Consider the following 15,686-nt stretch of genomic DNA (forward strand, 5'->3'; position numbering starts at 1 on the left):
TGCCTGAAATTAACTCTTTCCATCTTCTCCTCGTTTATAAGCAGCCTCTGTAAAGGCCAGGCTTGTGGTGTCTGGTCCCAGATAAACCATTGATCGTTGCAGCTGCTGCACCTATCAGCTCTTTCTTGTCCCGCCAGTCGGTTTAGTTTGACATTCACGTCTCGTGAGTTTGCAGTTATGCTATTCTCCCTCCATTTTTTTGAATAGGGTTTATCAGTGCTGGATGAGATCTTCAAGGTTTTTTTTTTTTTTTAGAATTTAACCGTTTTGAACGCCTCCACAACATTTTTTCATGACGTGTCTGCCAAGTTCTTTGGTCTTTGTGATGCTGTTTGCTCTCAGCTGCCTTTATAATAACATTAAACCACACAGCTTGACTTTCTTTTTTATGATTAAAGTTTGCAGTTTCCATTTGACAAAATGGAAAAAGCAACAAACAAAAGAAGGTGGATGATTTTTAGTATTTTTAGTAGCGCATACATGTAACAAACTGAAGCCCAGTTGGCAGTAAGTATTTGGTAATGATATTTAATCAACTACCTTTTTTTTTTCTTTTTTAATCAGCCTCTCCAGGGGGACTAAAGCAGACAACCCCGCAAGCCAACGCACCATTGGGAGAGAGGAAGGGTCCAGTCGCCATGGCGCCTGTCAACGTAGACCCTGAGAGCAAGCCGGGCGAGTTTGTCCTAAAAAGCTTGTTTGCGAACTTCACCTTGCTCTCTGAACGCAAGATTCGCATCATCATGGCCGAGCCGCTGGTGAGTTTGGATTGATTTTTCCCATACAAGTTTGTCTCTGTTTTTTCTTTTTCTTTTTTCTTTTCACTCAGGTTACAGAATCAACAAACATAAATCTAAGCCTTCTATCTGAGTCTCTCAAACTAACTTTTATGAAGGCATTTATTGACTCATTTCTATGAGTAGGACGTGGTCTGTATCTTTAAATCTTTCTTCTGAAACTTGATCTAACTTGGGAAAGATGAACAAATTGTTTCCTTTTCATGATTTTGAATTTCCAAGGATGATTTGTATACTATATAACCAGGGGAAAGGAGTCACCCAGTGCATAAACGTTTATATTTAGACAAATAACATCCGCTGGGTATCCCAAAACTGCTCAAGTAACAGTAGCACCATTTCATCATATTTTACTCAAGTAAAAGTAAACATTAGCCCTCTAATATATTACTAAAATAAGAGTAAAAAAGTAAGTAGACTAATTGATCATAACCTCTGATTTTAAGTTTAAAAAAGTATGTCAATTTACAAAACATAAAGTTAATGACAGGTTTTTAAATTAGATAGAAAAATAAATATAACATTCAATAATTGAACAATAATTTCAGGTGGGAGAAGACGTAGGTTATGCCCTGTAACCTGATGCAGTAAACTTTTTGCTGTATTTCCCCTTCAGTGACAGTAGATGTTCGTCTCTTTGGTGCATTTTGTTAAAAACCAGCCTGTTCGTCATTGACTCAAGTTACTCATGATACGTAAGGTAGACATACATTTTACTCAAGTAAAAGTAGGGATACCTCATCATTCTGATGGAGAAAAGCTGGTCCTTAAAGGTGCCTCAAAAAGTTACTCTAGTAAACGCTATTAGCTACTCCCCACCACTGGAAATAACACAGCTAATTTGTATATTTGATGCAAATACCTCAGAAAATTTCCTTTTATATTTTTGCATACCATCATTTTGCAATTTCCGTACATTTCCAGGAGGAAGAAGCCTTTTAATATTAAACAAGGTTACTTTACTTTTAGTTACCTTAAGTGGATTTATAGGGAGAGGGGGGTATGAAACATAAGTTTTACTTCTTCAAACAATTTACATGAATCAGTGTCATTTTTCTTGCTCTATATACCTATAGGTTATTTGGTGGAGGGCTTTTGTTTCTATTTATGTTCAGATTAATTTAGTTTGTTTTGAAATTTTAAGTTTGGTTTGGGCTCTTTTTATGCTAATTTGGTCATTTGATTGTTTGAAATAATTTTTTAAGTTGATTTCTTTCTTGTTGTTTGTCAAAATTCTCTGAAATAAATTCCTTTTCATTTATCCAACAAAGATGTGTACTAAAGCAAAGCTTTCGTTTTATGGACGTATATTTTTCCTTTTTTGAGGACCTATAAACAGTTAATGGTTAAAATAGTTATATGTTATTGGTTGGATTCTTGTTTTACTAAAACATATGTTTCAGTTGTGGTCTAACCAATGGGGCTGGGATGGTTTACGGTCTCATGTTGCTTCACTGACAAACTCACTAGAAGGTTAGGTGTGGATTTGGGGAACTCCAAGCTTCCTTAGATCTTTAATGAGATGTTAGAAATCTTGGAAGCTGAATGTGTGGGAGGATGCTTCAGCAGGAAAAACATCCACAGTGCAAGCCAGCCCGGGGCACATCGGTCGCGACCTTTCCATGGCTCTGCTTCTTTGTGTTCTGCTTTTCTTCAGCGCGGTTTCCTTGCTTATTTTGGGTTTGACACAGCTGGTAATAGAGGCACCCAGAAAGCTGTCTCACTGACTCAGCATAAGTCAGGACAATAACTTTTCCTAAAAATATGGAGAACAGCAGGAGGCAAGTGTCCATCAAATTAGTACCAATTTTTTTTTTCTTTTTGGAAAGCAGGAGGTGGAGATAAGAAGTTCTGCTAGCACATGAATATATTCAAAGCCATCATTACTTTTCTTTAGGGGCCTGTATGTTCTAGTTTCTTCCTCCTGTTTCCAAGTACAAATTGTCAAGATGCAGACTGTGTGTTCGAACAAAAAGAAAATATTTAGAGATTTCACTAAATCCCATTAATCCAAGGCAATTATGAAAACATAGTTTTTCTTTTGTCTTATTTTTTTCTTTAACTTAATATTGAATTTTTACTCCCATTCAAACTTGTCAGTTCATCACCTATATTTCTTTCATTACTGATTCTTTGTGTTTGGCTTATATTTTGTAGGAGAAGCCACTTAACAAATCCCTGCAGAGGGGAGAGGACCCACAATTTGATCAGGTTTGTCTTCCTCACAATGACCCAACCAATACATAATTTCTGTGCTACCCTAAATATTAATGATTTGTTTCCCTAACCCACCTCTGTGCAGCTGATCAGCACCATGAGCTCCCTGGCAGAGTACTGCCTGCCTTCCATCCTCAAGACTCTTTTTGACTGGTACAAGAGGCAGAACGGCCTGGAAGATGAGTCCCACGAATACAGACCCAGAGCCAACACAAAGTCCAAAAAGTCAGTGATTTAAAACAGCCTACTTAGATTTTTTAGTGAATGGTAATGCAAAACAATTTAACAAATTTAAAACAATGGCATAAATGATGTTACATCATTTTTTTCTTTTTGCTCAATTTTTCCTTGTTAAGCAAAGTGGAATTGCTGGTAAAAAAATGGAAATGTGATGTCATTTTATAATCCATTTGACCTTATTTTGAATAACTTGCTCCAATATAAAAAAAAAAGTTCACCCAAATCTGAAATGTGGAGAAAACCAAAAGGTTTCTGCAAATGATTAGTTATTTTAAGAAATAATAAAACCCTACAAACTACACAACAATAGGGATGCAAGAATAGACACGACAGTAGGTGCATTTAAGGAGAGAAGAAATGAGACAACTAATGATTGTTTTTGTGACTGTGTCCCTCAGTGATGAACAACAGAAGGACTATTTACTGGAGCGGAGGGATCTGGCAATTGACTTCATCTTTTCTCTTGTGCTTATTGAAGTCCTGAAACAGGTGAGGCTCAATTTGAAGTACGATTCGTCTCTGAGAAAGTCCTGGAAGTCTTCTGAAATTAAAAAGCAGTGAACTTGTATTTATAGCTACTATAGAAACAGGATTTTAAGTTTTTTTGAGAAATAAATAAGGCCTCAAGAGGCTTGAATTATGTATAGGGTTATCACATAATTTGCAAATGATGAGAACATATTAATAATCGTTTTGAAGCAGGGTTGTCCTGTTTAAACTCCAGACATTAAATCTGTGTGAGATTTAATCTTTAAACTGAGATTTAACACCAAAGAGCCTTTGATAGCAGACATTTAACTCAAATAAATGAAATGAAAGCCCCAAATAGCTACATTTTAAAGTTGATGTTAAAAGATGGAGTTGCCATATTTTCTATTGGTGTTTAGAAGATCCCAGTCAAATAAAAAAAAAAATAAAAACACTGCTGTTGACATTTTAAGGAAATGTAAATCCAAAAGCAAAAAGGGGTTTTCAAATGAAAAGTCACGTGTTTATCTTCTCATTCTTCTTCCTTAATTTCCTGCAGGGCTGCATAACTGTACAGGTGGTCACTTTAATTTTGACTGCAGGCAACTTATAACATAAACATACTATTTTTGTCTTGTATTTTAATTCTCAGTTGATAAAATTGTTGTTTTAAATTTTTTTTTTTCAAGATGAGATATCCAATTTGTGTATTTGTAACAAAGAGCGCAAATGCACCAATTAGAGTTTGAAGGCTGATTTCTAGTCTCTGGTTTTGGACTAAACTCAGTTAATTTCTTTTAAAGAACTATTTAGTAAAGCACCATTTGAAATTTTTTCCTAGATTTGACGTGAGCAATATTTAAGTTATATTAGGAGTGGAGGTGGTGCCTTGTAACTCTGAGAATAGTTGTTGAGAACAACTTTACTGTAATTTTAAATAAATCATTGCAATTTTGAACTGATTTAACTATATTGAATTAATAATTAATAACGGTTAGTAATTATAATGGTTAGCATTTGAAAATAAAACAATAGTCACTGTTTGTTAAACCTGGGAGGTACAGAACCGTGCCCTAACTTGGAGATTCAGACTGAAGGAAAACTCTGATACAAGATAAAAGAGAGCAACTTTGGTACAATAGGGTTACCCTACCAGTTAAAAGCTCCCTTTCCCTTGAAGGACGAATGAACCAAGGATGTGTCTCTGTGGGTTTTAGAAATAAAATGCTCTACTTTAAATTATTTTCTTTTTATTTATTTATTTATCTATTTATATATATATATATATATATATATATATATATATATATATATATATATATATATATATATATATATATATATATATATATATATATATATATATATATATATATATATATTTTTTTTTTTTTTTTTTTATTATTATTATTATTTGTTTATTTTCTTATCTATAAGCTTTTTCAGACGATGGGATCTGTTAGAGCTTATTGTAACCCATTCCTTAATCGGGTCAAAAACAACTGAGTTTTCAAGCAGAAAGTCACATATTAGGAGTGATTAAGCTAAAATAGTTAATTTGTTAATTTACATTTAATGGCTTTCTTCCTTTTTTTTGTTTTTGCTAGTCAGGTGATGTAGAAAAATTGTTAACTTGATGTTTTCACACCACTGCTGAGGCTAGAAAGTTATTTTATTTCTTTTGCTTTTGATTTATTTGATTTAATTTGTGATACAAAACATAAACGTTAATTTCATTTTCTTGCAAATTGTAGTATTTTCTTTTTCTTATCATTTCAATTTTTTTTTTTTTTTCGATTGTTGTGCTTCATAAATAGGCCATCAACATTTAAAATGTATCAATAGATTTCTGTGATTTCCTAAATCCAGATCCCTCTCCATCCTCTTTTGGATGGTCTTATCCAAGAGGTTGTCAACCTTGCCTTCAAGCACTTCAAATATAAGGAAGGGTAAGTGCACCGATTAAGAAACACTGGCTTTCAGTCTTATGTTTGTTGTATTCACAGGCCGACAATTCACCAATAATGATGATAATTGTGGCTTTTTTTCCCCTTTTTTTTGGTTTTATTTAGGTATCTGGGGCCGAACACTGGTAACATGCACATAGTGGCTGACCTCTATGCAGAAGTAGTGGGTGTCGTTGCTCAGTCAAGGTACAGGATTTCACTGTTTTGGTCCTAGATGTGCTGCTTAGTCATGTCGATTTCTGCCTTATACTTTGCTATTTATTTAGCAAAAGTGAACAAAATTGACATTCATATGCTGCACTCTGTTTATCTGTGCCTGTATGTGTTTATGCACTCATGGATTATAATGACACTCTAGACGACGGCCCCCTCGCTGTGTAATGTCTGTGATGAGAGATTCCATTTTGTCAAAGATTACATTCATGTCTTTGCCAAAACAGCTCAATAACTGCCACTAGACACAAAACACACACTGTTTAACAAGATCAGCAGTTTCAAAATCAACACTTTAATATCAAGTAAGTAAATAGAGAAATGCGTCACAATTAGAAGAATATAGGAACTACATATAAAGGAGCTTTAGTGCCAAAAACATCCCTGTCCAGTAAATATGGGAAACTTGGAAAATTTGGAAACGGATTGAAGTGGAAAACGGCCAAAAGATCAACATGGCAGCATCCATTTTCCCAACAGAACACAGATAGCAGTGATGTGTCTTCATTTTTTCTTAGTCGGGTTCTGGTGGAACCAGTCTGGAACTAGAGTGCACCTTCATTGTTCTCACTTCATACAATAAAAGAAAAGCTCCTGTTATTTTTTGGGTTCCTACACAAAATTTTTTAAAAATTTGTTTGGTAGAGACCGACCGATTCCGGTCAGTAGGTTTTCCTCCTTGGTTTAGACACCACAGCTTTGAGACATCTGAGGGTATGTGAGGAGAGCACATGCTCTTTCCCTCTACATCACCCCTCCAGATGCCTTTCTAAATTTAGGCCTGCTGGTTGAATACATCAGGATCATGTGTAAATACACAAACACACACTGAGCATCCACTGATCATAGAATTTACATGCAGAGAGATGTCCATAAATAAACAATTTTTGCTTGTTTTTTTTTTAATAATTCCAGTAACTAAAGCCCCATTTAGAAAAAGCAGAGTACATTGAAACCCCACCGGGTAGAGCAGTTGTTCACGTCTGGTCACCATTTCCCTCGTCAGGTTCCCAGCAGTGAGAAAGAAGTTCATCTCTGAGCTCAAGGAGCTGAGACAAAAGGAGCAGAGCCCGTACGTCATTCAGTCCACTATCAGCCTCATTATGGGGCTCAAATTTTTCCGCATCAAAATGTACCCAGTGGAGGACTTTGAGGCTTCTTTCCAGTTCATGCAGGTAGGCTGCATAGAAACCATTCCATAACTTTGTTATTTACCAGATGCAATCTTACTTTGAATCCACTGACATCTGGTAGCTGGCTTAAGCTATCAGAGAGGTGGTTGCAGTAATCAGGGGTTGGGTGTCTGACCTGTTTTTTATAGCAATTGAGAAATGTGCTTGTAATTTCCTCCCTTCATAATGGAGCAGAGATTTGAACTGATGACCTTGCGTAAACATGTGTTTCGATCGCTGATCCTGGTTCTCTCTTGCTGTCTGCAGGAGTGCGCACAGTATTTCCTGGAAGTGAAGGATAAAGACATCAAGCACTCATTAGCTGGACTCTTTGTGGAAATACTTGTACCTGTTGCTGCTGTAAGTGCTCTTTGCTGAGCTGTTCAGTTACACATAAAGTCCCAATTTGACTGCAGGGTTTTTTCCCTTTATAATAAGACAAAAGGTGCTAAAAATTTAGAAAAAACTAAATGTTGAAAATCTGATACTTTTGTTGTTGATATTCAATAAAAATACACAGTTCATGAAGTCATGGTACCAAGATAATGTAAAGAAATATGACCTTTTACTTTCTAAAAAGAAATCTGCATTTTTTTCCCCCCACCAGACTGTAAAGAACGAGGTGAATGTTCCATGTTTACGAAATTTTGTGGAGAGTTTATACGATACCACTCTGGACCTATCCTCCAGGAAGAAGCACTCTCTGGTAGGTTTCTGACCATATTATGTTTCATCGCTCGCTCTTCATCTCTTCTCCATTACCAGCAGTTGCTGAGAGCACTTACTGTAGCTCTCTAACATGTGGACTTTTATCACTCAGTGATGGATGGGATGAAAGGTTAAAGAATTGCTCTATACTGCAGGGAAAACTAGCTTTCGGAGCCAGATTGGCTTTATTAAACTACAGCATGTAGCGAACTGTTAGAGGCACTAAAATACTAGTAGAACCATATTTTCCTAATTATATACTCTTACCTGCTTTTATCAGATCGGTTTTACCATAAGGAGTTTGCATCAAATGGAAATATTCTACTCTTTATTGTCTTTTAAATTGATTGTTTGAATGAAAAGGAAATTGAAATCGCGATTAAAACAACCTAAAGTTACAGAGGTCTCCGAGCCAAGGGACAGAGGTATCTTTGGAGATCTCAAAAACGAGCTGAAAAGACTTAAAACATCTAATATAGGGCGGATTCTCCCTTTGTTTCCACACCTTGATCCAAGCCTTTATTGCTGATTTAAATACTGTCCAGCAAGCTATGCTCCAGACCAAAAAAACTGGACCTAGACCCACTTTTTCTGGTGGTCTTGGTCCACTTCCATACAGATTCACCTGTTTGCTTCAGGTATGAATACAAACCAGCCTTGGTCCAACCCAAATGATGAAATCTTACGTCTCTTTGGACTTAACAAGCCAAAGAGATCATATATAATAGCTGTTTCACTGTCTGTTGCCTAGCAACACTGCTGCCAGCAAACAGTGGATCTTGTTTGGTTTGAAAGGATGCATTTTCCTATACCATTACACAATTACAAATAAAAAGTCTCAAAATCTACATTGTCAGAGCTGCTCTTCAAACTCTTAATGTTTTTGCAGCGGATAAAAACAGCATAAATATGCAAAAGAGAGGCTCTGCATAGTAGTTTTCCTCCATTTCCGGGTCTGTATTCTGTCCTGCTGTAGACATTTCCGACCAATGGGAGCAGTAATCATCACATGCATGGCTTTGTTGTGACTTATAGTCTACTTGCAAAAATATCAATTTGAATATGAACCGGACCCAATGAAAAACATCAAGTCTGCTTTTGTTTCAGACTAAACAAGTGAACCATGGACCTTTCTGGTTTGAATGCACCTTTACTGTTTTAAACAATAGATTATAGCACATAAACTCGTTTCCTCTTCCCTTTACATAGATAAACCATTTCATTAGATTTTCAGAAGTTTCACAAGAAAAAATTCAACTTAGTAAAAGAAAAAAAGAAAAAATTCAACTTAGTAAAAGAAAACATTTGGAAAAAGATCTGAATTGCTTTATATTACATCAATCATTCAGTCATTTATTGTGACTACAAAGGGGCCCTAAGAAAACTAAACTACTTAAAAATAAATATCCTCAGACTAGAGGTGATAATAATAACCTTTGGTGCTTTTAAACAAAGTGGTGGACAGTAGGTGAAAAAAACAAGAGGAAACAGGAATATTAAAGCAATACAAAGTTTAAACATTAAGTTAGGCAGCAGGTGAACATGTGGGTGTTTAGCTTTGCTTTAAAAGCCTCCACAGAACAAGCCTGCCGGATGTCTAGAGAACGATTGTTCCACAAAGATGGATCATGAAAGGAAAAAGGATGCTTCCCTATAGTTCCTTTTTAGCCTTAGGAACTTTTAGAAGACCCGATCGAAGAGCTCGAGATTGGATAGAAAAGTTCAGATAGATAAAAAGAGCTGTGATGTCACACTTTTTATGTGAAAGTAAATAATGTGCTGCTCTACAGCTTAACAGGATTTCACTGACATTTCAGTAGAAAAAGGAGACATTCTGAACTATCTTAGCATAAATATTTAGCTATCATTAACATATTTACCTGTGTGTATCCCTCCTTACCCTCAGGATTACAATAATTATTATATTCCAGCTAGAATTTGACTTATCACAGAAAAATCAGGGCAACTTTACATTAGGACTTTCAGCTCCCTGTTAATCTTTTGTCATCTATCAGTGCCTCAATAAAAAATACCTTTTGATTTCTAAAAGCTTCTTACAAATGTTTTGCTTTTTTTATTCATTTTCAAAACACCTCAATACTAAAAGTAGATTGGATACAGTAAATACCAGGTGTATATATATATTGATAAATGCATGACACATTATGACACTTTATATAGATTCGTAACTCAGGAAGCATGTTCAGGTGTTTGCGATTAGAAAGCTCATATCTCTTGGGTTCATTAGATCATAGATAGTTAAATATAAAAATGATCAAAACGGATCAGAGAAATATTTTTGCTAATTAGTTTACCGTGTATGTAGTTCCTGCACCCTCCTCTAAAGCTATTTTCTTTATTTAAATTTCATACGTTATGCCTTTTTTTGATTGCTTGATATATATATATATATATATATATATATATATATATATATATATATATATATATATATATATATATATATATATATATATATATATATATATATATATATATATACACTATATTGCCAAAAGTATTTGCTCACCTGCCTTGACTCACATATGAGCTTAAGTGACATCCCGTTCCTAATCCATAGGGTTCAATATGACGTCGGTCCACCCTTTGCAGCTAGAACAGCTTCAACTCTTCTGGGAAGGCTGTCCACAAGGTTTAGGAGTGTGTTTATGGGAATTTTTGACCATTCTTCCAGAAGCGCATTTGTGAGGTTGCACACTGATGTTGGACGAGAAGGCCTGGCTCTCAGTCTCCGCTCTAATTCATCCCAAAGGTGTTCTATCGGGTTGAGGTCAGGACTCTGTGCAGGCCAGTCAAGTTCATCCACACCAGACTCTGTCATCCATGTCTTTATGGACCTTGCTTTGTGCACTGGTGCACAGTCATGTTGGAAGAGGAAGGGGCCAGCTCCAAACTGTTCCCACAAAGTTGGGAGCATGGAATTGTCCAAAATGTCTTGGTATGCTGAAGCATTCAGAGTTCCTTTCACTGGAACTAAGGGGCCAAGCCCAGCTCCTGAAAAACAACCCCACACCATAATCCCCCCTCCACCAAACTTTACACTTGGCACAATGCAGTCAGACAAGTACCGTTCTCCTGGCAACCGCCAAACCCAGACCCGTCCATCAGATTGCCAGATGGAGAAGCGCGATTCGTCACTCCAGAGAACGCGTCTCCACTGCTCTAGAGTCCAGTGGCGGCGTGCTTTACACCACCGCATCCGACGCTTTGCATTGCACTTGGTGATGTATGGCTTGGATGCAGCTGCTCGACCATGGAAACCCATTCCATGAAGCTCTCTGCGCACTGTTCTTGAGCTAATCTGAAGGCCACATGAAGTTTGGAGGTCTGTAGTGATTGACTCTGCAGAAAGTTGGCGACCTCTTCGCACTATGCGCGTCAGCATCCGCTGACCCCGCTCCGTCAGTTTACGTGGCCTACCACTTCGTGGCTGAGTTGCTGTCGTTCCCAAACACTTCCATTTTCTTATAATACAGCTGACAGTTGACTGTGGAATATTTAGGAGCGAGGAAATTTCACGACTGGATTTGTTGCACAGGTGGCATCCTATCACAGTTCCACGCTGGAATTCACTGAGCTCCTGAGAGCGACCCATTCTTTCACAAATGTTTGTAAAAACAGTCTGCATGCCTAGGTGCTTGAATTTATACACCTGTGGCCATGGAAGTGATTGGAACACCTGATTCCAATAATTTGGATGGGTGAGCAAATACTTTTGGCAATATAGTGTATATATATATATATATATATATATGGATTTGGGAAATTTATAGTTTTTTTTTTTTTTTTTTTTTTTTTTATATTTTATTTAGTCAGCTGTCAACAACAATACAATGATCACAGGGACAAAGTAAACATGACATTTTTTTTTTTTTTTTTTAATCCCTTCTCCCCTCCTTCCCACTCCCCATCCTGTGATCCCTTCCTTTACCTTCTATTTATTCTGTCCCCTACCCCTCCCCGTCCATCCATACCCGGCTGCAAAAAAAAAAAAAAAAAAAAAACAGTTATACAGCTGAGGAATCACAATCATAACAAAACCCAGGGGACCAAGACAGGGTACAGAAACATGGACAGCATGTAAAACAGGTGTCTGCGCAAGCGTAGGTACACAGATCAAGACAGAACATGGATATTTAAAACTGCACAGGTTGAAAATCACTATCGCTAGCCAGATTCACAAGGAGCCGCCGGGTTTATAGTTTTGCCAAAGATTTATTTATACCGAAGAAGAAAATTATGTGTTTTGTAACCATTGAATCAGTATCTGTCTTGTGCAGCTGATGAGAAAACGATCAGATACATCATTAAAAGAGCAACAAATGCTTTCATTTATCAAAAACAGGGAGTTTCTTCCCACATTTAATGGCTTCAGATAAAAATTTGAAAAACGCATGATCTTGATTTAACAAAAATTATTTCATAAAAGGATTTTGGCATTTAATAATGTAAATCTTATCTTTGGCAGTAAGTTAAGAAATAAAATGTTAAAGTCGTTTCTGATGTTTAAAGCTGCAGTAAAAAGTAATTTTTAAACAAGCAGTGGATTTTACCCCCCACAGGTGAGTAACTGCTAACCAGCAGCGTCTCAGAGCTGCTGTCTATTGTTATTGTTGTTTGCTGCCGATGTGCTATGTTGGATATCTATCTGGGTTCCTTGTTCTGCTGAAGCAGACACCCATCCTGTCTGGACTGCAGATATGCCACCCTTCCAGTATGCAAGTTACTTTCGACAGATTCTCCAAATACTCCAAACAACACATTCAGTCTGGCTTCTACACTCCCATTTCTAAACAGCAGTTTTGTTTTGCAATTTTTTCTTAATGAGCATCTCACTGTTTTCACACCCACTAACAATAACCTGCATTGTCAGATAGCAGAACGGACAGGCACGCCAAACATGACGGTTATGTGGTTCATTTCTCTAATTGTTATACTTTTACATGCCTGAGCAGCAACATGAGAAGAGCTATTGAAATGGACCAGAGGAAAACAAATACTCTGAGTGATAAGTAGTGACAGGCAGAAGATGAACTTTGAATGTCAAATTTACAAAAAGAGTCAAAAGGAGGGTTTATCTGGATTAAAATAGATATACAGCTGGACGTTCATTTGGAAGAACAATAATACCGTCTGCATTCAATGATAGGTAAAGAACAGCAAGTTTATGATTTCTTTTTGTTAATGTTGGTTTTACTGCAACTTTAGGACAAGAAGATTTAGATTTTTCAGTTTACTCTTGGGATATTCCTGTAGAAGATTCAACTTTTAAAGTAACCAGCTGCATAATTAATAGAGAAAACTTTCCTTAAGCCATCTCATTTGTTTATTTATTTTTGTTTCCCTATTTGATATGGACATTACATAAACATTGGAAACCACATGTACTGCTGTTAACACAAGCACTAGCTTTCAACACCAGCCCATAGGTGGCTTTTAGAACAAAATTACAATTAAACAATAAGACCATTAAGATTTAAAAATGTTGAAGAGTTATGAATTTACAAAAGCTGTGCAATCCTAAAATTGTATTATACATTAATATTGTGACGTCTCTCCCCATTTCAGGCTCTGTATCCGCTGGTAACATGCCTGCTGTGCGTCAGTCAGAAGCAGTTCTTCCTCAGCCGTTGGCATATTTTCCTGAACAACTGCCTCTCAAACCTCAAGGTCGGTTTTCTGTCTGCATCATTCAAATTAATTTATCTATAATACAGAGACTTATTAAGCATTTTAAACCCTTGAAATATTCCTCAATTAGTCGCATTCTGTCCTCAAACTTTGAGTTTGTTTTTGAGAGACCAACACAAGGTAGTGCATATTTTAAAACTGGAAGGAAAATTATTTTGTTGGTTTAATTTTGTTCTTAAAAATAAGCCTGTGTTGTTTAAGCCAATTAATCAGACCCTTAAATAAAATCCAGTGCAACGAATCATCTTCAGGAGTAGGGTTGTCAAAAGTATCGATACTCAAAAAAGTATCGATACTGAAATGTTGTATCCCGATATAATACTCATTTTCAAAAGTATCGATACAGCCATCGAAGGTGCAGAATAGTGGAAAATGCACTTTCTGAACACTGTGTGATTGAAAAATTCTGTGCATTTTTCAGTTTCAGACTTTTTTTTTAACAGGTGCAGCTGCTGAGAATTATTTTTGCTTAACTGGTTTGGCTAGTGTCATTAATATGTCTGCGAAGCATAGCCAAGGAAGGAACACTTAATTTTAATTTTGTAAGTTTTTTATCAAGCTTGCTTAATACTGGGCACAGCATACAACCTCAAAATATTATTATTGTTTTTTATTTATTTATTGTATTTTTTTAATAGTGAAAATATTTCTGTTGAATTTTAGTGTCTTTGTTTTTATCCTTGTGGTATCGAAAAGGGTATCGAGTATTGAATATTTTACTTAGTATCGGTATCGAGTTGAAAAGTTTAGTATTGTGACAACCCTATTCAGGAGTCAGATAGGTGAGTAAACATATAAAGTTCATTCACTTATCAACAACTAAAAAGAGCATGGGACACCCTTAAACCAGCAACATACACATATACAGCCACAGAGATAGCCAACTTAAGTTAAAGGATCTGTCACCTTGACAACCACCATGATCTTTCATAAATATTGGCCAGAAAGAAGACAGTAGACTCCTATTAAAGGAGGATGAATAAAGCTAAATCCATGGTAATTCTGTTCGAGGATACTTTCACACGCCTCTAATTCTGTTTCAGTTTTGTACTTAAAATATGAGGAATGCTTGCTCAATTTCTGCCTTTGAAATAAAAATAATAAAAGCACACATTTAACACACCTAAATTTCACAACAGCACCAGCTTGCTGTCTTTCATCTGGAGAATCAGTATGTTTTTCCTCAGGCCAAACATCGCCAACTAACAAGCAAGTGATTGATTTGTTGTTGTGCAAAAATGTCTGTTTAAGTTCATGACCTCTCTGTAAGATATGAGAAGTCACGATATGTTGAGCATAGCGTCAGTTACCATCTGTAGGGGGGTTTAAAAAAGACCTGAAAGGGTTTATTTGTTCTTTTTTTCTTTCTCTATGTGTGTCAATGCAGAATAGAGACCCAAAAATGGCCCGTGTGGCGCTAGAGTCTCTGTACCGCTTGCTGTGGGTCTACATGATCCGGATAAAGTGTGAGAGCAACACTGCAACACAGAGGTAACAGTTAACTATAGACACACTTGCTTTGCACTCCGCTTACTGCAGTTTAAACTTTACATAGCTTTGTTGTTATTATCAGGCCATAGATTAATCTATTGTCTGGTCTTCCTTCTGTTTTGACCCCTTTCTCCTGTTTATTTTCTTTTTTTCACAATCTTGTTAAGAAGAGAATATTTAATCATTTAAAAGCAGCGTATATAAATCTGCTCCCACTAATTGTTTTTCTTTGTCTTTTAGCCGTCTGACGTCCATCACCTCTACATTGTTTCCTAAAGGGAGCCGTAGTGTCGTACCAAGGGACATGCCTCTCAATATTTTTGTCAAGATTATCCAGTTTATTGCTCAGGTGTGTAAATTATCTTCCCAAACTAGATGAAGGCCTGATTTCACTGACTAAATCAATATTTTTCATTAAAAACTGCACCTGATTTTTATATTTGCTGTTAAATGTTAAAATAATTCTCTGACAATTGAAGGGAAAATATTTTTTAGGGTAAGTAATTATCCATTTTTAGATGCATTTTATGAAATGTGAAAGTTCTCAGAAGTCACTGTGTTTTTAGTTTGATAAATGTAATTTGAGCTGCTTATGCAGTTGTCCGTATTCCATGGATGTTTGAACTCTTTCCATAGATACTTACATGCTTTCTATGGGTTCCTAAAAACTTACTGTCTTGAATTTTTTTAATAAAATGTCC

At 36.2% G+C, this 15,686-nt stretch overlaps 1 protein-coding gene across 12 annotated transcripts in view; it reads left to right on the plus strand.

The window, feature by feature from the left end:
* fryb (furry homolog b (Drosophila)) overlaps nucleotides 1–15,686 on the plus strand; it is an 84,209-nt gene that overhangs the window by 37,759 nt on the left and 30,764 nt on the right. For all 12 annotated transcript variants that reach the window (XM_038278768.1, XM_038278761.1, XM_038278765.1 and 9 more), the window contains exons 2-13: nucleotides 565–758; nucleotides 2,955–3,008; nucleotides 3,100–3,239; nucleotides 3,653–3,743; nucleotides 5,592–5,671; nucleotides 5,795–5,875; nucleotides 6,909–7,077; nucleotides 7,342–7,434; nucleotides 7,682–7,780; nucleotides 13,372–13,473; nucleotides 14,882–14,985; nucleotides 15,226–15,334. In XM_038278768.1, coding sequence (XP_038134696.1) covers nucleotides 639–758; nucleotides 2,955–3,008; nucleotides 3,100–3,239; nucleotides 3,653–3,743; nucleotides 5,592–5,671; nucleotides 5,795–5,875; nucleotides 6,909–7,077; nucleotides 7,342–7,434; nucleotides 7,682–7,780; nucleotides 13,372–13,473; nucleotides 14,882–14,985; nucleotides 15,226–15,334 — 1,242 coding nt within the window. In that variant the 5' untranslated portion in view covers nucleotides 565–638. The remainder of the gene's footprint in view (nucleotides 1–564; nucleotides 759–2,954; nucleotides 3,009–3,099; nucleotides 3,240–3,652; nucleotides 3,744–5,591; nucleotides 5,672–5,794; nucleotides 5,876–6,908; nucleotides 7,078–7,341; nucleotides 7,435–7,681; nucleotides 7,781–13,371; nucleotides 13,474–14,881; nucleotides 14,986–15,225; nucleotides 15,335–15,686) is intronic.

The sequence above is a fragment of the Cyprinodon tularosa genome, unplaced genomic scaffold, assembly GCF_016077235.1.
Source record: "Cyprinodon tularosa strain WSP-4 unplaced genomic scaffold, ASM1607723v1 ctg144, whole genome shotgun sequence".
Taxonomy (NCBI): Eukaryota; Metazoa; Chordata; class Actinopteri; order Cyprinodontiformes; family Cyprinodontidae; genus Cyprinodon; species Cyprinodon tularosa.